This window comes from Microcaecilia unicolor, chromosome 1, assembly GCF_901765095.1.
Source record: "Microcaecilia unicolor chromosome 1, aMicUni1.1, whole genome shotgun sequence".
In the NCBI taxonomy this organism is placed as follows: Eukaryota; Metazoa; Chordata; class Amphibia; order Gymnophiona; family Siphonopidae; genus Microcaecilia; species Microcaecilia unicolor.
The window spans coordinates 34,301,926-34,324,540 of NC_044031.1; the positions used below are offsets into that span (position 1 = coordinate 34,301,926).

Here is a 22,615-nt window from a genome sequence, read left to right on the forward strand (position 1 = left end):
CCAGCATACCAATCAGACCGGCATGGATCCACCTCAGGACTACATTTCCCAGCATGCCAATCAGACCGGCATGGATCCATCTCAGGACTACATTTCCCAGCATGTCATCCAGAGCTGCATGGATCCTATGCCTATGTGGCATCGTGCTTTCCTGTTAGGGGCAGGGCTTGTTGACTTGAACTACTATTGCTGAGGTCTGGGGACTCTGGAGAGAGGCTGAGCACTGGTACTACTCACCCTGCAAAGCTTGAAGGTGCATCTCGGGGAGCCAGGGCTGGAGCAGTGATGCTGTGGAAAAGGGCAGGAGAATGGCTGCAGGACTTTCTGCTCAGCAGGTGAGAGGAAGGAGAATGTAAAGAAATGTCAGGAAGCGGAAAGTGAGAGTCTGGTAAAGCAGGAGGAGCAGCTGCTGTGTGAGGGGAGAAGAATTAGGAAGAAGAGCCTCAGGGGGCTGCACGGATGGATTGAGCAGTGCCAGGCTCATTTTTTCTTCTGTTTGCCCCATGCATTGTGTATATGTCACACATTTTACTGCCTAAGATACAAAACATTTCCTCCCTGCCTGGTAAATTCTGTCAGAGTAATTTAATCAGGCGGAAAAGGTTCCCCTTAACTGCTCTGCCCGATTGCTAATATTCAGCAGCATTGAACTAGATAGCACTGCGGAGCATGAGCCCTGACCACTGCGGTGCTTTGGTGTCTGGATAATTAACCAGGCTAGTTATTTATTTTTTAGGCAATTTCATTTTTCAGTATTTATATACTGGTTAGACCAGTTTCATTGTACAGGTACTGGGTCTGTCCCTAGTGGGCTCACAATCTAAGTAGTACACTGTCGTACATGGGGCAACAGAGGGTTAAGTGACTTGCCCAGGGTCACATGGAGCTGCAGAGGGAATTGAACCAGGTTCCCCAAGATCCCAATCCATTGCTGACCATTAGGTAGCAGTGGGAATCGAACCCAGTTCCCCAGCAATCTGCTGCACTAACCATTAGGCCACTCCTGGCTCTAAATATTGGCCGGACGTGGATAACTTTTGGCAGTCCACTAAGACCCGGATATTCAGTACCAGTAGCCGGATTAGGCCCAATTCTGAATGTCTGGGTCTAATTCAGCTCGAGGTGGTTAGAGCTTTACTAATTGCTAACCACCATGCAGGGAATATCGACCCCTTTAGCTTTACATTTTCAGCCATTTTTTTTCAGGCTGTCCTTTGCATCCTGAGTTACTTCTTTGTCTCTTTCAGGTTTTTTTCTGGCAATCTTTTCTGTGTTTTTCTTCATGTGAGTCCGGGCTGTGGAATCAGCACACCAAGCGTTCGACTCCGACTCTTCTATTTTTCCACTGTCCAATCTCGACCCCAACTCTTAATATGGGTAGTAGATATAACAGAAATTCAATTAATTACAGACACATAGGATATTTCTTTATATACAAAGTTAGGACTTTGGTCTCTCCCAGTATGGCAATACTTATGTACTTATGTGGGGGGTGCCCAAGCAGCAAAAGTCTTATCTGAGGTGGCAGAGCTTATTGTACAGCAGCATCAGCAAAAAATCGGCACTGTGTAACAAAGAAACTGCAGTCAGAAAAGAGCTGAAAGTTCCAGAAAAGTCCTAAACAATGGAAATGGTTCATACTTTTATTTCATCTTCATGCCGTGTAGGGAATCTCTGTGCTGATCCCACGTCTTCTTGAATTCCATCACTCTTTTCAACCCCACCATTTATCAAGAAAGAACATTTCAGGCATCCACCACCCTTCTCCGACGTTGCTGTCAAGTTTCCGTCCTCGCAACTTCATTTCATGGCCTCCGCTTCAATTGCCCATCCGTTTTTTGGGAAAGTCTTTCAAGAATTTCAACGTCTGTATCGGGGAAAATTTGAAGAAATTCTAATATTTTGGAAAATCTGGGGAATTCCTAAATTCCAGAGGTCTAGAATAATCTCCACAGTTCTTCATCCCCTCTATCCCCTAAGGCTCAAAGGTTGGTCATTGTGACCCGTATCTAGAATTCTAGGGTCGCACCAGGGAGGGTGTGGGGAGGGGACAAGTCTGGCAGTTACTGGAGAAAAGAGGTCTTGGCATTCCGTATTCTGTGATAAAATGTCAGGAGAATAAATCCAGCTGGAATCTAATGCATTCTGAGCATCGCCCCTTGTCCCTGAGTGTGTTTGTTGTTTTTGTTTTCAGATGCGGGTGACGTTTGAGGACATCGCTGTCTCTTTCTCCCAGGAGGAGTGGAGATATTTAGATGAAGGACAGAAGGAGCTTTACAGGGAGGTGATGGAGGAGAATTACGAGACCCTGCTATTTCTAGGTAAGATTTGCATTATCTGCTTTTTCAGCAGGGACTCATTTACTGAAGATCATTTGTGAAATTTCCTCAGACTTCATCTCCTGTGTTGCTTTATGTATTGGCCAGTACCCGAGATTGTAGTTTGGGTCTTTTTGCTTGACACCTGTCTCTTTCATAGCATTTATTGAATGTTTATGCTGCAATCAGGAGCTCAGAACAGATTTCTTGTTATTCCCCCAGTTTAGACTGCACACACTCTTGTCTTGTCCAGTCCCTCCAGCCCTCCTGTCTGCAAACACAATCAGATTACTGCTGTAAGGGTGTCACGTTTTCAAAACAGGAACTAGGTTTGTGAGCCCTTGGGCCACTGCCGAGAAGCGGCAATGGCAGGCAAAACCACCCCACACCAGAGACAGGGCAGAACAGAACTGGAACCCCGGACTGGAGTAGCAGCAGAGGCAAACAAGCTGGAACAGGCAGAGCAGGAACCCTAGTCTTCACCTGCGCTTAGCCGCTTTTCCCCAGGAGTTGAGCCCCTGGGTGCAGGCGGCCAGTAGGGCTTTGCAGGACAGGGCAGGGGCAGGATACCAACAGGCAACACACAACAGAGAAGGACTAAAAGCTGCCAGCGCAGCCACTAAACAAGAAACACAAACAGATAAGAAATATGACTGAAAGCTGCCAAGCAGCCACCAAACAAGACACATAAAGAACCAAGAACTAGACACAGAAATACAAACGAGAATCAAGACTAGGACAGTACAAGCTAAACTATACAAAGACTAAATTAGAATCAGGCAGGGAACTTGAACCAGAAACTAAACTAGGCAGAAGTGCCACAAGCACCAACATACCAGGGCCTTAGGCGATGCAAAAGCAAAGACAGAAAGTTCCAAGTGGCTAATAAGCCCAGCAGCAGCTGAGGCTCAGCTGCAGCAATCACCAGGCAACTACGGGTGCTGTGAAGGTCCAAACAAAACAAGCAAGTCTGGCAGCCCGGAAGATCCGGACCGGGCTGAAATCTGGAACGGGGCAACAGTAACCAGACAGTCCATTGCAGCCACAAGGTCTGGTCACCAGGTGGCGAGAAGAAGGAGAGCACGAAACATGGGCACAACAGTGACAGGGGTGGATGTCCTGGTGTGTATACCAAAACAAAAATCCCCAAATCACTGGTTCTTTCTCAAATAGTGCTCTCAAAAGAACCAGGATAATATGCTACAAAATAATCAATTTAAACGTGAAGAAGAGTGCCCTCAGAGGTATCCATTCTCGTTTAGTGGTTAATAATAACCTCTCACAGATGGTGTTCAAAATTCTTCTAAAACATTGATGACGACCCGACACGACTCATGTTTCGGCCTAATCGGCCTGCATCAGGGGTCTAGGGATATGTAATTCAATACGTATTTCCAAGACTAATCATCAAAGGGTTAAAATCCGCTTATGATTGGATGACACTTGCGAAACAGCATTCAGTTATGCCCAGCCCAAAACTCTGGAATATCCTTCTACTTGAATTAAAATAAGAATCCTGACGAATTCCAAGATGGCGCTTTGACCGGACGCACCTGTGTTTGCTGCTGAGGTGACTCCGTTTTTTCCTGCCGTTCTCGCTGCCTCTGTAACCTCTACGATGGGGAAACGGAGGGGGAAAGTCAAGGAGCATTCCTCGGCTCCTGAGGCACCTTTGGCGTGGCGGCAGACGACTCTGCAGTTCCCGAGGCAGCTACCGGGACCTCGGGGAACTTCGACCCCTTCTGCAGCTCTCGACGCGTCGGCGTCGATTGAGAGCGCTAACGGGGCTTCCCTGAGCCCTGTGGAACGCATTGCTCCGCCTCAACCCGGAAGGGAATTGCTGGCAGCCCAAGCAGGGACGGAGAACGAAGGAGTTCAACCCAAACTGCTCGAGGGAAGGACTGCAGCGTTAGAGAATGAACCCCAGCCAAGAGAAGCACTAATTCAATCAGCACTACAGGTATTTCCTCAGGACATTGTTACTAAACTGTCTCAAGTTGGTGCTCAAACTCAACCCTCTCCTGGAGCTTGTGGCGTGGTTAGACCAGCAACTGTGACACTAGAGTCACTATGGGACATGGTACATAACATTCAAATCTCTATGCAAACCACATTAAAAGAAAATACTGACAATATAAAAACTCTTTCTGAAGCTGCGCTACTCCAAGCACAGGTGTCTGCGCAGCAGTCCTCGAAATTGGAAAATATGAGTACTAAATTGCAAGAAATGGGAACTTTAGAGACTGCTTTGGTTAAGGACAATATCTTTCTTCATAAACGAACGGAATACTTGGAGAATCAGGCTAGGAGACTTAACCTTAGGTTCCTAAATTTCCCTAAGTCTCCTTTAATTCCACCGGTTGAAATGGTCAAGAAATATATGGTGGACATTCTTGGAATGGATAAGGATTCATTGCCCCCCATAACATGGGCCTATTACATCTGGAACCCAAAGGGAGGTGATGGAAACCCCCCAGTGGTGGGGGATGGAATGAATCTAACCTCATTCCTCGAGAGTTCACTGGAAATTATTACTCAGAGGTCTACTATGCTTGTCACTTTTGTTCTGGAGCCTGATCGCAATGCTATATTAAGACTTTCCTTAAGACATTTAGAAAACTTGTTTATGGGCTCAAAGGTCCGTATTTTTCCAGATCTCTCAAAGCCTACACAAACTAGACGCAGGGCCTTTTTGGAACAGCCTCCTAGAGCGTTGGCATTGGGAATAAATTTTGTATTACGATTTCCTTGTATATGTAATTTACTGCTGGAGGGCAAACAGTTTCAATTTGTTGACCCTAAACAGTTAAAAGACTTTCTTGATGCTAGAGTAGATATGAATGTTGTATGCCCTCCATAAATAGCAGGCTAGGGCCGTTAACCCGAGGTAGCAACTGGTAGTTTTTTTTTTTTAATTACCTTTTGTTGTTCACATTTCTTGATTCTTGGAACCAAATGTTTCTTAATTTGTGGACGAATAGGCCTTGAGATTTATTCTTATATGTATTTCCTGTTTGTAATGCCGATTGCATATTCACAATTTGTAGTGAAATAATGAAATATACCAATAAATAAATAAATAAAATAAGAATCCTGTTACACAACTTTCAAAAAGCTTGTCGAAATCTGGCTCTTTGATCAAGCTTTCAGCACTGATATGAACACCTAGAGGGTTTTATTTTTCCAGTCTCTACCTTTGAACACCATCTGTGAAAAGTTTTGTTGCTCTACTCCTTCCACTTGGTGCCCCTTTTCCAGTAGAGCATTTTGCCTTCTGTTTGCGACTATTAATAACCTCTGCCAGGTGGTTGGAAGTGGCACGTAATCTCACGACTGTCCTGGACTCTGAGTTTCCCTGCGATCCCAAGTGGTGTCTTTTGGGATGGGGGAACCGAAGAGGACTAAAATGGCAGAGGCGTATAAAACGTCTTTGTCTGGCAGCGGCGAAGACAGTCATAGCTCTTTGTTGGAAATCGAGTTCTGGACCCACTAAACAGCAGTGGTTAACAAAAGTCAGACTGGTGGCTGATTTGGAGAAACTGACAGACCGTAGATTGGGGTGCTTTGACCAAGAAGCGACAGAATGGGTACATTTGGATCGTATATTGGTTGCAGTGTGAAAGTTGTAATTTTTAGGGTAAATACGATGGTGGGGAGGGGGCAATTGGGGGGGGGCGGGAAAGGGGGAGGGGAGGGAGTACATTGGGGAGGGAGGAGGGAGCTGCTGTAACGGAGGTTGGTGGGTTGGGGGAGGGGTATTATCTAGAGAGCGTTTGTATTAGAATAAAGTGAGTTACCTGGGGTTTTTTTTTTCGTTTTTTTTTTTTTATGTATTGAAACATTACTTTAATGGTTCAGAGTTGTTAAACCATTTCAAGCTCTCAATAAAATTCAAAGTTTCAAAAAAAAAAAAAAAGAAGAAAACTGGAAATGAGTTTCTTGTGACGTCACTGCAAGAAAAAACTTTATTTAACGCGCAATTCCATAGCTGAACATGGGAATGCATCTGTAAATATATAAATGCTGATAAATGGCTAGAAATCCAAATAGACTCTCTTAGACATTTTCAAGATATTTTCTGCCCCCTGGACCCCACAGGACAACTTCATATCATAGAATTTCATTCAATGCTTTCGTTTAAGCCCGAAGGACTAACTGTCTGTAATTTAAAAACCCAAAACTGTTCAGAGCGGGTCAGTATTGCTGCCCAGTCTCCACCTTGTGCTGGCTCAGGAACATGGTTGATAATGAACCATTTAAGTGCTGTAAAAATATGCTGGAATTGTAAGCAATGAGCTACTAAGGTAACTGTCATAGTCCTTGTTGACAATCGACTTGTTATGTTCTGTCAAACGGACTTTTGCCTTACGTATGGTACGTCCTACATAATATAAATGACACGGACCTCTGATACTATATACTACAAAAGAAAATTGACATGTGGTTCTGTACTTTAGTTTGTACATCTGTTGAGCTGACGAATGAGTCCATTCCTGCATAACTGATGTTTGTGAGCAATCCTAATTACTGACAATTATACCTTGTCCTGATATCATTATATTATGTTGTTATCCACTTACCCACTTCTTAATCATCATAATTTTCGTATGAACCTTAATAGCAATAATTCTGAAATTCTTCTCCGTTAATATGATTGCCATAATATTCCTATGCACCTTATCTGTTATATATACTCTGATTCTCTATTCCATCGATGTGATTGTAGTTGTATTATATTGTAAGCCACATTGAGCCTGCAAATAGGTGGGAAAATGTGGGTTATAAATGCAGCAAAATAAATAAATAAATAAAAATTGACATTCTCCACAAGTTAGTCGTTTGGTTTTCATAATTCCAGACCTGCTAAGTCTCCCGCTTTGGTGGGTCATCTCCCGCCAAAGCGGGACAGTCTCCCGCTGAGATCGAATCGTTGTTTTCCTCATCGCCACCACTGCTGCTTCTCCCGGCAATTAACAACAAAATTTAAAAAGCGCGGGGCGGCAGCAGCCTTCAGGCATGCGCCGTCAGCTCTGCTGGTCCTCTGCCCCCGGATCTTGAAGTTGACGTCAGCGGGGGCGCAGGACCAGCAGAGCCGACAGCGCATGCCTGAAGGCTGCTGCCGCCCCGCGCTTTTTTATTTTTGTCGCGGCTGCTGTAGAGATTGCGTGGAAACAGGAGGGAAACGGATGAAATGAAAGAAGTTGAAGCCAATAGGTTAGTTTTTATCTGTTTCCTTTTTATTTATCTCACTTATATTTTCAAAAAGTGCTGGCTTGTGCAGTATATGGATGTACACAGAGGAAGTATAATAAGGGAATAACCTTTCATAGGTAGAGTAGAAATTTGTTAGAAATTGTAATCAGTGTGTCATTTGGAGGGGCTGGTTATGGGGACATTGTTATATTTGTGCAAAGATTTTTTTTTTTCTAAAGCTTAAAGGGCTTCTAAAACAGACCATGTTATGAGAATCAGGAGGTGCTCAACATTCAGAGTTTCTATCCGGTTATTTATTTACTTATTTATATATATATTTTTTTTTAATTTTGTAAAGTTTATTGAACAAACCTTATAAGAGTTACATTGCAATGTCTCATCCTAAATTCTGGTGACAACAATCATTCCCTTCTCTGAACCTCGGAATACAAACATATATACAATAAAGAATGTCCCCTCCTATGTCTCCTCCATTTCCCCCCCCCCCTATTCCCCCCCTCCCCCCCTTCCCACTTCCTTAGTCCCTTCCAGTCCCAAGTTCCCCTCCTTATATCCCCCCCCCTTACAATTCTTTCCCCAATAGTCGATCAAATTGTTTCCATTCTTCAGCCTGGGCATTGAACCTCTCCCTCCTTTTATCTGTCAACTCCTCCATCACCATTAAGCCCCTGACCTTCCCAATCCAGTTATGTAGTGTGGGTCCCTTGTCTTGTTTCCAGAACGCCGCTACTATAGATTTTGCAGCCGCGAGGCCTAACCTCTTGATCCTTTGTCCCCATTTCACTCCTTTCTGGTTCCCCCACCCCAATAAACACCATTTTGGATCACATGGGAAAGGAGTGTCCAGGGCCTCTGTCAATAGTCCCGTAACTCCCTCCCAAAATTTATTTATATTATTTATGTCTCACATTAAACACGAATTGGGTTGAAACCTGGGAACATTTAAAATCTTTTTTCCCCTTGTGTCTATATCAAAAGAAAAAGATGACAAGAGGTAGAGTGGGCGGAGCCAATGCAGAGTGGGTGGGGCCAATGCAGAGTGTTGGAAACAGGATACTGGGCTTGATGGACCTTTGGTCTGTCCCACTGTGGCAGCGCTTATGTTCTTATTTCTTTCCACAGAAACAAATCATCAGTTTATCGATCCTGACGTTTTATCAAAGATTAAACAACATTCCCGGAAGCCAGGAAAGAGAGAAGTCGGTGGCTCATACTCAGGTGAGTAATAATAAATACTGTATGGAGTAAGGGAAGGAATGCCAGAGTAGAGCTGAGTAATACTAAAAGATATTACACAGAATGGACAGGTGATGAATAACAAGCGGGGCTTCTAAAATCCACCTAACGTGAGATAAATATTCAGCCGGTAGCGTTGAGTGCTTTGTTGCGGGCCACGTCCAGGTTTATGCATTTAAGTGTGATATTCAGTATTTAAATACCTAAGGGTCCTTTTACAAAGGCGGGTAAGAGCCTACATGCATTCAGCGCACTCCAGACCGGCATTACTGCCCGGCTACCACGGTCCCCGGGCGGTAATTCTGAATTTGGCGAGCACCAAAAACACGCGGTCAAAAATATTCTCTACCGCGGGGCACCTACCTAGTGGTGAACGGCAGTTGCTGTGCACTGCATGCTGACTGGCTAGCGCATGAGACCTTACCGCTAAGTCAGTGGGTGCCATTAAGGTCTCAGACCGAAAATGGACACTCACTGGTTTTCATTTTGCCACACGTCCATTTTCTGGCCCCTTTAAAAAATCCCTCTTTTTCCAGACGCAGTATAATAAGGGTCCTGCACGTGCCAAAAGCACACGCCCACACTGCCGCAGATCAGTTTTGGGCGCCCCTAAGTGACATTGCATAGATAGGACTGTGTTTTATGAGGTCCAATTTGTCCAGTTAATTGAGACTACTAGACGCTATGTGGTGATATTTTGCAAGAAATTGCCAGCTATCCCCTGCTGAATATCGCCGGATTGCCGGTTAGGAGGCATAGAACCGGCCAGGTGCCCATCCTGGCCGGTTAAATGCTTTTGATCGTGGCGGTGGTGGGGGTAAGTGTTTATGTTTGTGTATTAATGATTTGCGAATCGCCGAATCCTGGGAAATCCCATATCTAAACGATGTACAAAATTTCACAGATATATAAAAAGAAAAGAATGCGGATATTATTTACCTACTAAATCAATAGTTAATCAGCAAGATCAAGATAATCAAGAGTTGGATGTTTCTGCATTATTGGAGTCTTCAGATACTGATTTAGTTGTGGCATCAACTTTGATTGCTGACACCTGATAAGAGCCTGGTTGTTGAAAAAAATGTTCTTTAAAAATAAACATAGTAAACATAGTAAATGACGGCAGAAAAAGACCTGCATGGTCCATCCAGTCTGCCCAACAAGATAAACTCATATGTGCTACTTTTTGTGTATACCCTACTTTGATTTGTACCTGTCCTCTTCAGGGCACAGACCGTATAAGTCTGCCCAGCACTATCCCCGCCTTCCAACCACCAGCCCCGCCTCCCACCACTGGCTCTGGCACACACCGTATAAGTCTGCCCAGCACTATCCCCGCCTCCCAACCACCGGCTCTGGCACAGACCGTATAAGTCTGCCCAGCACTATCCCCGCCTCCCAACCACCGGCTCTGGCACACACCGTATAAGTCTGCCCAGCACTATCCCCTGCCTCCCAACCACCGGCTCTGGCACAGACCGTATAAGTCTGCCCAGCACTATCCCCGCCTCCCAACCACCGGCTCTGGCACACACCGTATAAGTCTGCCCAGCACTATCCCCGCCTTCCAACCACCAGCCCCGCCTCCCACCACCGGCTCTGGCACAGACCGTATAAGTCTGCCCAGCACTATCCCCGCCTCCCGCCACCGGCTCTGCCACCCAATCTTAGCTAAGCTCCTTAGGATCCATTCTTATCTTTAAAAATAAAGATAAGACTTTCCTGGGATTGAAAATTCAAATTATTCCGGACGTCTCCAAAGACACCCAGAAGAGACGTCAGCAATTTTTGTTAATGAAACCAGGTGTTGTTCAGATAGGAGCTACCTTTTTTTTTCTGCGATATCCTTGCAAATGTGTCATCAAGTACCAATCGGTTAAATACGTTTTCTATGATCCTTCCCAACTTATAGCTTTTTTGTCAACTAGAAGAATTATTGGGGGATCCCAATAATAGCTCTCTTTGTAACTTAATTTAACAGGAATCTAGTGGTTTGTCAGATGAAGAAAATTCCTTTACTTTTTCCTAAAATAGAATTTCCATTGTTTAACATCATGGATCCAAAATGTGGACTTGAGTTTTGACTGACAGAAAATGTTTTTCCTTTTTTTTTTTTCTTATATAATTGCATATTGTTGTAGTCATGTCATACTTTTCTGTACAAGTATTCTTTTTGTGTTTGATTAATTTTTGAAATTTTGATAAAAGAAAAAAAAAAAGAATGCGGAATGTCATTGAGTGACAGGAGAGATCCCAGGCACACCAGAAAACAGACACAGCCCAAATTAACTTTAGAAAGCTACAGAGGAAAACAGAGGCGACTAAAGCTTAACAAATAAACTCTGTAACTAACTGTCCTTGCTGAAAAAGTTCACCAGAACTAACACGTATTAAAAGTTGCAGCGAAAAGACGGGCCTTGAGTTTTTGCTTAAAGGGTGGCTCGGCTCGCAAGTCTAGACGTAAATTATTCCAGCGGCAAGGGGACAGGAGGAAAAAGACAGAGGTGAAGGTAGGAAAACCTTGGTGCTGCAGGTCGATCTATCTAGCGCTTTTGACTTGGTGGATCTTGAGATCTTATTAAGAATATTGAATGATCTGTATGAATGGTTCTCTGTTTTTTTTTTTTTTTGAAATATCATCCAAACATAGAATCATGACGGCAGATAAGGGCCAAATAGCCCATCCAGTCTGCCCTTCAGTAACCCCTAGCTCCTCCTTTTCCTAAGGGATCCCATGTGCTTGTCCCATGCTTTCTTAAATTCCGACATAGTCCTTGTCTCCACGACTTCCACCAGGAGGTCATTCCACGCATCCACCAGCCTTTCCGGGAAACAGTATTTTTCTTAGCCTATTTCCTCTTAACTTCATCGTATGCCCCCTCATTCCAGAGTTTTCCTTCATTTGGAAAAGGTTCACCTCATGTACATTAACGCCAGCCGCCCTCTGGACCGACTCCATCCTGTTTATATCTTTCCTTAGGTGCGGTCTCCAGAACTGCACACAGTACTCTAAATGGGACCTTTTTTTTATTTCACTCAAAAAATAGTTAAGTTCTGGAACTCGTTGCCGGTGGATGTCGTAATGGTAGTTAGCGTATCTGGGTTTAAAAAAGGTTTGGATAAGTTCCTGGAGGAAAGGTCCATAGTCTGCTATTGAGACAGACATGGGGAAGCCACTGCTTGCCCAGGGATTGGTAGCATGGAATGTTGGTACTCTTTGGGGTTCCGCATGGAATGTTGGTACTCTTTGGGGCTCTGCATGGAATGTTGCTACTCTTTGGGGTTCCGCATGGAATGTTGCTACTCTTTGGGGTTCCGCATGGAATGTTGCTGCTAATTGGGTTTCTGTCAGATACTTGTGACCTGGATTGGCTACTGCTGGAAGCAGGATCCTGGGCTAGATGGACCATTGGACTAACCCAGTATGTCTATTCTTATATTCAAGCTTACCAGAGACTTGTACAAGGACACTATCACCTCCTTTTTTCTGCTGGTCATCCCTCTCTTTATGTACCCAAGCATGCTTCTGGCTTTGTACGTCAGCTTTTCTACTTGTTTGGCCACCTTGAGGTCATCAGACACCGAAAGCTTTTTTTCTTTTACCATATGTAATCTTAGGCGGGTACGTAAGTATTTTGGCCAAGATCATTACTGCTTAATAGTACAGTCTTTGATTTTGAGTATGTTGGATTACTGCAATATTGTTTATTTGGGCGTTTCAAAACAATTAATGAAGCGTTTACTGACTATTCAGAATTCGGCACTTCGCCTGATTTATTCTCCGGAAAAATTAGATAGAATATCACTGGGGCCCTTTTACAAAGGTGCGCTGAAAAATGGCCTGCGGTAGTGTAGGCGCGGGTTTTGGGTGCACACAGTGAGGCATATTTTCAAAGCACTTAGCCTTCCAAAGCTCCATAGGTTTCTATGGAACTTTGGAAGGCTAAGTGCTTTGAAAATATGCCTGAGTGCGTTTTTTTCTAGCAAAAAAGGTGCCGGTACTCAAATGCCAGGCCACCCTTCAGGGGTGGGGTGATCACTTAGGCACCCACACCACAATAGCCAGGCCCCCTGCAACTAGTCACAGAATCTATGACAAGGCAGTTTTGGCGTGTAGAGCCTGAGATGCTTCATTAAAACTTGGAGACCATGGGTCAGTTTTAGTAGACAATGGAAAAGGTGCCGGTACTCAGTACCCCCTCAAAAAGAGCCATGGGTACGCGCAGAATCATTTTTCAGCGCACTTGTAAAAAATGTCTTTTTAAAAATATTTGCCAAAAATGGACTTGCGGCAAAATTAAAATTGCCGTGCGTCCATTTTGGGTCTGAGACCTTACCGCCAGCCATTGACCTAGCGGTAAGGTCTCACATGGTAACTGGGCAGTAATGGTCTGTGCGCGTAAAATGCCGATTACCACCTTATTACCACCTGCGCACCAGAAAAAAATATTTGCCAATGCGCATAGAAAAATGAAATTACTGCAAGGGCCATGTAGCTGAGCGGTAACTCAAAATTGACGCGCATTGGGCATGCATAGGTGCCTACGTAGCTTAGTCAAAGGGCCCCTTACTTTCATTTCAAGCAGCCCGTCTTCATAATGTTCAAACCTTATTTCTCTCCGCTACAAGTTATTTTCAATTAAAAAAAAACTATAAAAACTTCACTTGTTTCAGAAATGTGTCTTTCCATCTAATACTTAGGTAGGATTAATTTTATGTAAATTCCTAGATATGTACAGCTTCTTTCATTGTGATCTGCTTTGACCCGTGAGGTGTAAATGGGAATATATGCGTTGTAAGGGGAGGAAAAAAGAGAGGACAAGGAGAGAAGAAAGCGCATGGTCCGGAACGAGGTATCTTTAAAAGATGCCGCCAAACAGGGAAGTTAGGGCATCCTGAGAGTGACGTTGCAGTAGAGAGCATTGTAGACCAGGTGCCTTTAAATTGGCAGCAGACAGATTGCAAATTAACACTGTCAACAGCTGAGCAAGTTGTAAATAGGAGCAACAAACATAGTTTGAAATGTCTATATGCGAATGCCAGAAGCCTAAGAAATAAGATGGGAGAGAGAGAATATTTATTTATTGTGAACACTTATATCCCACAAAATCCCACTGAGGCAGGCTCCATGTGGCTTACAACATTCAAGGAAAAGAGTAACGAATATATTGCACTAAATGAAAAATTAGATATGATAGGCATCTCTGAGACCTGGTGGAAGGAGGATAACCAGTGGGACACTGTCATACCGGGGTACAAATTATATCGTAGTGATAGGGTGGATCAAATTGGTGGAGGGGTAGCGTTGTATGTTAAGGAGGGCCTTGAATCAAGTAGATTGAAAATTCTGCAGGAAACAAAACACTTCTTGGAATCACTGTGAATTGAAATTCCATGTGTAAAGGGGAAAGGGTAATGGTAGGAGTGTACTACCGTCCGCCTAGCCAGGATGAACAGACGGATGTGGAAATGTCAAAGTAGGGAGGCTAACAACCTGGGGAATACAATTATGGGTGATTTTAATTATCACTAATATATGTTGAAAGGCTAGTAGAATATATATCAAAATATCGCAACAACCAATTCTACTACATAGAACCCTGTATTGCAGGTGTAAATTCACGTATATTCATGAAAATATGTGGAGAAAAAAAGACTTCAGAAACCACGGAGAAATCTCTTTAAAGGAACACCTTTCAAAGTTAAGAGAAGTCCTCTTCAATCACTAGTCTTCACAAAAAAAAACTCCACTCTTCTTCTTCATGAAATACTTGTGCACACACCTTTAACAATACAATAAGGTAGAGGCTGATGAATACGCCACAAATGCAGTGAAATACACTTTCAATTATTACTTAGCTTGAATCATCTTAATGTCGATAGTCCATGGTCTCGTCCCACATGTCCAATAATCATAAGCCCAACAGGAGAACCCTGTTTCGCCGCAACCGGGCTGTTTCAAGGGCCGAAAATACTTCCAATTGCCAATTGATTTTAATTACCCCAATATTGACTGGATAAATGTAACATTGGTCATGCTAGGGAGGTAAAATTCCTTGATGAAATCAAGGACTGCTTTCTGGAGCAGCTAGTACTTGAGCCAACAAGAGAAGGATAAATTCTAGACCTAGTCTTTAGTGGAGCACATGATCTGGTGCGGGAGGTAATGGTGTTAAGTGCTGCTTGATAACTGTGATCATAATATGATCAGATTTGATATCGGCTCTGGAGTAAGGACACACAGGGAATCCAATACGTTGGCATTTAACTTTCAAAAAGGGGACAATGATAACATGAGAAGGATAGTGAAAAAAAAACAACTTAGAGGAGCAGCTGCAAAGGTCAAAAATTTACACCAGGCATGGATGCTGTTCAAAAATACCATCCTTTGCATTGGTCTTCACCGAGGAAGATGTGGAAGAGATACCGGTGCCAGATTCAATGCTGACAAGTCAAAGAAACTGAAACAAATCTCTCTAAACCTAGAAGATGTAATGGGACAATTTGACAAATTGAAGAGTAGCAAATCACCTGGACTAGATGGTATCCATCCCAGAGCACTGATAGAATTGAAAAATGAACTTTGTTCAGCCTCCATACTCATGGAGGCAGAGTATAGTATTATGTGTATTTAGTATGAGTATTATTTGTATTCAATTGCATTGTTTGTGTATAGATAGCACTGTGTATTGAGGCTGCTTTACCTAGAAGCCATCTCCCCCTACTATTACCCTTACTACTGTTCCAAGCTGAACGGGACTCCTCCAATTGCAGTGCTGCCAGTAGGGGGCGATGCTTCAATATTGTGTTTTCAATGGCTAGAGACAGGCAGGTTCCCTGGAGTCCTGCATAGCTTGCCTGTCCCTCACTATTGAAAATGTGATAGTGAAACAGCACCACCCACTGGCAGGACTGTAAGTGGAACAGTGACCCTGAGGGTGATAGTGTTAAAGAATTGTGGCTTTAAACAGGACACCTATTCATCTCATCAGTAATGAGCCTGCAGCAGGGCATTCTGCCTACTTGTTGGTGATTGGGGGGGGGGGGGGGGGCGGATCTTATGAGCCACAAGGCAGTGGCAGTGTTCTGTGTACATAGATCCCACATGGTTACTGTTTGACTTATTAAATTCTGATTCCTAGTCACTAATATTTGATTACTGTCTTATTTCATATTAAGCAGATAATGAGGCGAAAGAAGAAAAAACCTTTTCATGCCCAGAATGTGGGAAAACTTTCACACACAAACGATACCTGGTAAAACATGAGATAGTGCACAAGGGAGAGAGACCTTTCGCGTGTGCTGAATGTGGGAAGACCTTCAGTCGGAAGGACAGCTTAATCGAACACCAGAAATTCCACACGGGGGAGAAGCCGTTTCACTGTACTGAATGTGGACAATGTTACATTTTGAAAAAACATCTCAGAGCGCATCATAAAATTCACACAGGAGAAAGGCCCTTTCCGTGTTCTGAATGTGGAAGAAGTTTTAGGGTCCGGAGAGAGCTAAGGAGGCATCAAAAAACCCACACTGGGGAGAGAGACTTTCCATGTACAGAATGCCATAAAGCTTTCTCACGAAAGGAAGGCCTGGATAAACACCTGAGAGTCCACACGGGAGAGAAACCATTTCCATGTTCAGTATGTGGGCAAAGGTTCAGTCGCAAAGATCTTATCAAATATCACCAAAGGCGCTATCACCAGCCGCTAACTTCAAGCGTGGAAACATCTTCTGAGGCTGACTAGAGTCGGTAGAAAAATCACAGGCTGGAACACCAAAGGACCAACATGAAGAGCAGTGAATTTTGAGACTGAAATCATATCACGTACCCTGGCATGGCAGTGAAGATCATTACTGTCATTTGTAAAGCTAACTCATTTGGAGACATTCCAGCACTCTACCAAAACCCTCATCCACACCCTTGTCTCCTCTCATTTAGACTACCGCAATCTGCTTCTTGCTGGCCTCCCACTTAGTCACCTCTTCCCTCTCCAGTCGGTTCAAAACTCTGCTGCCCCTCTCGTCTTCCGCCAGGGTCGCTTTACTCATACTACCCCTCTCCTCAAGACCCTTCACTGGCTCCCTATCCGTTTTCGCATCCTGTTCAAACTTCTTCTACTAACCTATAAATGTACTCACTCTGCTGCTCCCCAGTATCTCTCCACACTCGTCCTTCCCTACACCCCTTCCCGTGCACTCCGCTCCATGGATAAATCCTTCTTATCTGTTCCCTTCTCCACTACTGCCAACTCCAGACTTCACGCCTTCTGTCTCGCTGCACCCTACGCCTGGAATAAACTTCCTGAGCCCCTACGTCTTGCCCCATCCTTGGCCACCTTTAAATCTAGACTGAAAGGCCACCTCTTTAACATTGCTTTTGACTCGTAACCACTTGTAACCACTCGCCTCCACCTACCCTCCTCTCTTCCTTCCCATTCACATTAATTGATTTGATTTGCTTACTTTATTTATTTTTTTGTCTATTAGATTGTAAGCTCTTTGAGCAGGGACTGTCTTTCTTCTATGTTTGTGCAGCGCTGCGTACGCCTTGTAGCGCTATAGAAATGCTAAATAGTAGTAGTAGTAATATTCAAAACGATTTAACCGGTCGGAAAGGGACGCCAGCTGGTTAAATTGCTTGGTTGCGGCTATCCGCTGAAAATGACCGGTTGGCGCTGAATTCAAAAGCGGTTAACTTGTGGGCATCCCAGTGGCTGAGTTGGGTTAAGTGCTGCTATTCTGCCCCTCACTGCAAACATAAGCTGATTAAATCGGGCTACATAAATAGCAGGTCCTATCTTTAAGCAGTTTGGCTTATGCGGAGAGGGGCTGAATATTGATGTTTCCAGCTATGTGCTAGCCAGCTCAAAAAAAAAAAAAACCCTGGAAATTCAAAGCCGAAGCCCGGACAGGGCCTGGAATTGAAAATCTGGGAGTAACGCCAGTGACTGAATATCGGCCGGATTGCCTCCAAGAGAAACCGTTTAAATGTACTTAGTTTGACAAAAACTTCATTAGCGAACATATCTGAAAAGTTACTTGAGGAACCACAGGGGAAAAGATAATCACTACGAGAAATGGTTAAAGAGAGGGGGGGGGGGTGAGAAATTGATAGATTATGGATGAGATGGTTCACAGCACGTATTGTAAAACTGATGAAAAAATATATTTAGATTGTAGAGAGAGGCTGTCGTTTGCGACGAAATGTCATTTTGTGATAACAGTGTGCGTGCTTCTTACAGAATACACTCTATTCCCCTCACCCTGAGTGAAAGTTGTTCACACACCAAAGCCATAAATAGCTGCTGGTTGTACTCTTTGAAGCAGCTTTAGCAGAGCAGCGTGTCTGTCTCAGCACTGCTGGGCTACCTTCACTGTAACTCGGGGGCCGATGATCAACACTGAACCGCTCAGAAGAACAGAGCCCTAATGCTCAGAGCTAATGAGATGCAAATATAGGCGCGCTCATAGCTTTGAGCATTTGGGAGTTCAGGTTTTTAGCGCAGAAGGATTGTGCTTGGCGCGTGCGCAGAAGAGTTCAGCGTTAAGTTCAGCTCCTCTGCGCCTGGTAAAAACCCAAACGTGAAGCACGCATTGGTGTCTGTTTTGTGAAGCTAAATATAAGCGTTTTATGTTTCAACATTTTTTTTATTGAAGACAGTACAAAAGAAACACATCCACAAGATAAATACACAAAGAGTCGAATATGAACATGTACTCAGTAAAGACAAAATAACATTTTATCCCCACCCTTCTGTTTTATGTTCAACATTTTAAACACATTTCCTGTAATAGCTTTCCAACTGTAATTACCTGACTGAATAAACTGCAATCCTTTCTTAATCTCCTGCTGCCTGATGCTTCCTTCTTTATATGAAGTTTTCAACATTTTTATTGCTGCCATGTCATAACATAGCCCCTCGTCCAACAAGTGCAATAAAACATCAACACGACCTGTGTTCAACAAGTTCAGCATCCCTTTTCCTTTAACCCCAGTAACTGCCACCCCATCCCATCCCCTAAATTCCTCTTCCCACCAAAAGGCATCCCAATTACCATTAATACCTCTCCACTCCCTTCCATCCCCCTACAGAACCTTCCCCCCACCGCACCCACCCCCCATTATCCCCCAGCGTCTCATGGCTGAAGCTTTCAAACCAGTGGCATAGCCACAGGTGGGCCTGGGTGGGCCGGGCCCCACCCACTTAGGGGTCAGGCCAATCCAACAGTAGCACATGGTAATGAAAATGCTGCTCTCCACAATACTGGCACCTTCGCATGCTCAGTTTTCAGAGCATGCCTGCTGCAGACTACCAAGGTGGACACTGGAGAGAAGCATTTTCCCCATCAGCTGAGATATTTTTTTGGTGTGGGAGTGGGGGAGAGAACATTTGGTGCCCACCCACTTCTTGCCTAGGCCCACCCAAAATCTGCTGTCTGGCTACGCCCCTGTTTCAAACTGAGCAGGCCAGCGACATTTGCTCATAAGAGCTAACCTCTACAGTATGTTCACTATTAGGCTGCGACTCCGAGGACCAAGAGACTGCAAATAAGGGTTCCAAAGCTGAAAGAATGTCTTCTTACGTCCCGGGGATCCCCTCGCCATCCTGTCCTCCCATGTGACCAAGAGGTGTATCTGATTTCTCCAATGACAGAAAGCTGGAGATTCCTGTGAGGTCCAGTACGGCAATACAATTTTCCGGGCTACTAGACTTAATTTACGACACAAAATACTAGAATGTTTGGTCAAGGGGTGAAAAGCTTTTGGTTTATCAGTTTTTGCAGCAGGAAAGAGCCCCCGCTTTCCTGCCTGGAGCGCTGCTCTACATCCTGTAATGCTGCCTGTGATGGCGAGATTCAAAATGGCCGCCGAGAATTGAAGCGGCCTTGCAAGACTTCAACTCTCGGTGGCCATTTTGAATCTCGCTGAGACCGTCACAGGCAGCATTACAGGATGCAGAGCAGCGCTCCGGGCAGGAAATAGGGGGCTCTTTCCTGCCCCAAAGAGGTCACTAGACCACCAGGGAAGATAAGTAAGTTAGGGGAGGGGAGGCCCGCCGCCCACCTGTTTGTCCAGAAATCCGGACAAACGGCAAGGCTGGCCAAAACCCGTCTGGACGCGTGGACATGTCCTCAAAAAGAGGACATGTCTGGGTAAATTCAGATGTATGGTAACCCTAGCCACAGGAAGTTCCAGCAGCCATTTTGAAATTGGAACCAGCACAGGCAGGGGAGACTGCCACGGGAGGTCCTGTGTGAGAAATATATATATATATAGTGAGGAGTCTGAAAGGAGTCTAGTTCCGGTAGTGCCGAAACAGGGACGGGGGAGAAATTTTCCCTTTAAATGTAATGACTCTTCTTCACTAATCCCTTCTAGACAAAAAGTTTGCCCTCTAGTGTCTAAAGCGCCAGTGAAACCACTAGTTAGGGGAAGAAACTACCACCCCCAGAAACCACGGGGACACCAGCAGGACTCTCAGGAAATGGAGGGAGGAGTGAATGATTGGGTAATGAGTTCTGATCAAGGGAATGAGCAGCAGCTGGGGGAACTCGGGGTGGAGGAAGACATGGAATTAGGGTTACCATATAATCCGGACATGCCCTCTTTTTGAGGGCATGTCCGGGCAACCGGGCGGGTTTTGCCAATCTGCCCGTTTGTCTGGATTTCTGGACAAACGGGCAGACTGCTAGCCTCCCCTCCCCTTACCTACTAGTGCCCTGGTGGTCTAGTGAAATCTTCCGCCTTCGGGGCATGAAAGAGCCCCCTCTTTCCTGCCTGGAGCACTGCCCTGCACGCATCCTTCCTGTAGCTAGCTGATTGCGTAGCCGATTCAAAATGGCCGCTGAGAGTTGAAGTCTCGCAAGGTTATTCAACTCTCGGTGGACATTTTCAATTGGCGCCGTGATCAGCTAGCTACAGGAAGAATGCGTGCAGGGCAGCTCTCCGGGCAGGAAAGAGGGGGCTCTCTCCTGCCCCGAAGAGGTCACTAGACCACCAGGGCAGTAGTAAGGGGAGGGGGGGGGCGACGGGGTATTGACAGAGGGGAGGGGAAAACGTGATAGGGGTGGAGCGAGGGTGTGACGGGGCAGGGTGGGGTTTGAAAGGGGGTGGGGCATGTGTCCTCCTTTTGAGGGGACAAAAAATGGTAACCCTACATGGAATGGGATAAAGAGGAAGTAGGGGAAGAGGGGGAGGAAGAGTGCATGGAGGTCTCAGGACTTGCTCAGTGTCACGTCTGTGATCGTGACCACTCTCAGACTTACCCTATTTCTAGGAATCAGTGTCTATGCTGGTTTCTATCTACTTCTGAGTTGGCTCTGTTTCTGTCTCTGGGTGCTGGCCACTTCCAGCATGCAGGGCCGTGCCATGGGTCTCTGGTGCCCCCCTGCAGACTATTAGTTGGTGCCCCCCTCCCCCCCCCCCCCCCCGTCTCGCTTCTTCATTAGATGTTTCTCCATTGCTACCTGTCTTTCCTTTAGACTGAAAACTACAGGCCCAGCCAGACCTGACAAAAGGGTCTACCACACCCTTCAATGTCAAGCATATACTAGAAAACTGTAAATTAGCTTACACAGGAAAGCAGTTTAAAAAAATAAACACAATTCCTGCTGTTTCTTAACACTGCTCTCCAGAGAAAGCACTGCCTTTATAAAGAGGCTTTTCAGTGGGACTTAGCCTATTAAAAACTATTAGCATAATTAGGAATGGCCAGCTCTTGTAACTGCAGAGATCTAAGCTTTGATTATGCATGTTCCTGTCTTTGTTACAGTGTGTGGGGAGGGCTCTCTTCATCTCATTTACACAGTCTGACCTCCCTGACTCACTGGGAGCCCAGTCTCTTGGAGACTGCTATACATTGCAAAATAAGATAGCAGATGTAAATTCTCAAAGTGGACATATTCCAAACACTAAAATGAAAATAAAACGATTTTTTTCTGATCATGCTGGCCCAGTATCTGATTCTGTTGCTGGTATCTGTCCTCTTAACTCTGTTTCCAGGGCTTCCTTTCCACTGTATGTATCCCTCATTGATAAGTCTCTGACTCTAAAGTTTAGCAATTTCATTAAAGCAAAATGTATTTTCAAATATCACAAACTCTCCCTATCCAAGCAGAATGTTTTATATAAAAACAAACACACAAAAAAGCAATCAGATTTTTACTTACCAGCTATTCTACACTATACGTCAGCTAAACTTCCTCTTTGAACCTCAGCCAATTAAATGGATTTTAGCTGTAGCTATGATAATTATGTACACATCATTGCAGTCATGCCCTCCTCTCAGTACATGCTCAAAAAACAAAAACTTTGAACCACTTAAAGATAACAATTACACTATTTTTTTATTTCTCCCCAGTCTCACTTGCACACCTGCCTCCAAACCTGTTCTCTTTAATTTGAATGTTGTTCCAGCTCACCCTGAATGAAAGTTGTTCACACACCAAAGCCATAAATAGCTGCTGGTTGTACTCTTTGAAGCAGCTTTAGCAGAGCAGCGTGTCTGTCTCAGCACTGCTGAGCTACCTTCACTTCCTGATGTGGGAAGGGCAGGGGAGAGAGGAGAATCACAACTTCAGGTAAAAGATTTTGCAAGTGAGTGGCGCCCTCTAGAGGTCGGCACCCCCTGCGTTGCTTACCTCGCTTACCGTGTCGGCACGGCCCTGGCTTCACTTCTCTACACTTGTGTGTATTGGGCCTCTCTGTACTTCAGTGGGCTGTTCCTGAGGTAGCTCTGTCTCAGGCTGGGTGGGCTGGCTGCTTCCAGCCTGACACTAATTACCTCACTAGACTACACCTGTGTGGGTTAGGTCTCTCTGGGCTTCTGTATGCTCCATGCCTGTGG

General features: G+C 44.7%; 2 protein-coding genes across 3 annotated transcripts in view; one reads left to right on the top strand and one right to left on the bottom strand.

The window, feature by feature from the left end:
• LOC115464772 (oocyte zinc finger protein XlCOF6-like) overlaps nt 1–22,615 on the bottom strand; it is a 524,570-nt gene that overhangs the window by 332,133 nt on the left and 169,822 nt on the right. The gene's annotated exons all lie outside the window — the stretch shown is intronic.
• LOC115465066 (gastrula zinc finger protein XlCGF49.1-like) lies at nt 169–16,709 on the top strand. 2 transcript variants are annotated; one of them, XM_030195469.1, is made up of 4 exons: nt 169–335; nt 2,195–2,321; nt 8,655–8,750; nt 15,948–16,709. In XM_030195469.1, the coding sequence occupies exons 1-4, from the start codon at nt 309–311 to the stop codon at nt 16,511–16,513; spliced, it is 816 nt and encodes a 271-aa protein (XP_030051329.1). In that variant the 5' UTR covers nt 169–308; the 3' UTR covers nt 16,514–16,709. The 2 variants fall into 2 exon arrangements, with proteins under 2 accessions (XP_030051329.1, XP_030051338.1); XM_030195478.1 differs by having other exon boundaries at nt 15,951–16,709.

What these genes read in the sequence shown, in the direction of transcription:
- LOC115465066 (XM_030195469.1), top strand. Translation starts at nt 309, where the DNA reads ATGGCTGCAGGACTTTCTGCTCAGCAG. An exon ending in CAGGACTTTCTGCTCAGCAG is followed by an intron (nt 336 to 2,194) that starts GTGAGAGGAAGG and finishes TTTTGTTTTCAG; the next exon opens with ATGCGGGTGACGTTTGAGGA. An exon ending in CGAGACCCTGCTATTTCTAG is followed by an intron (nt 2,322 to 8,654) that starts GTAAGATTTGCA and finishes TTCTTTCCACAG; the next exon opens with AAACAAATCATCAGTTTATC.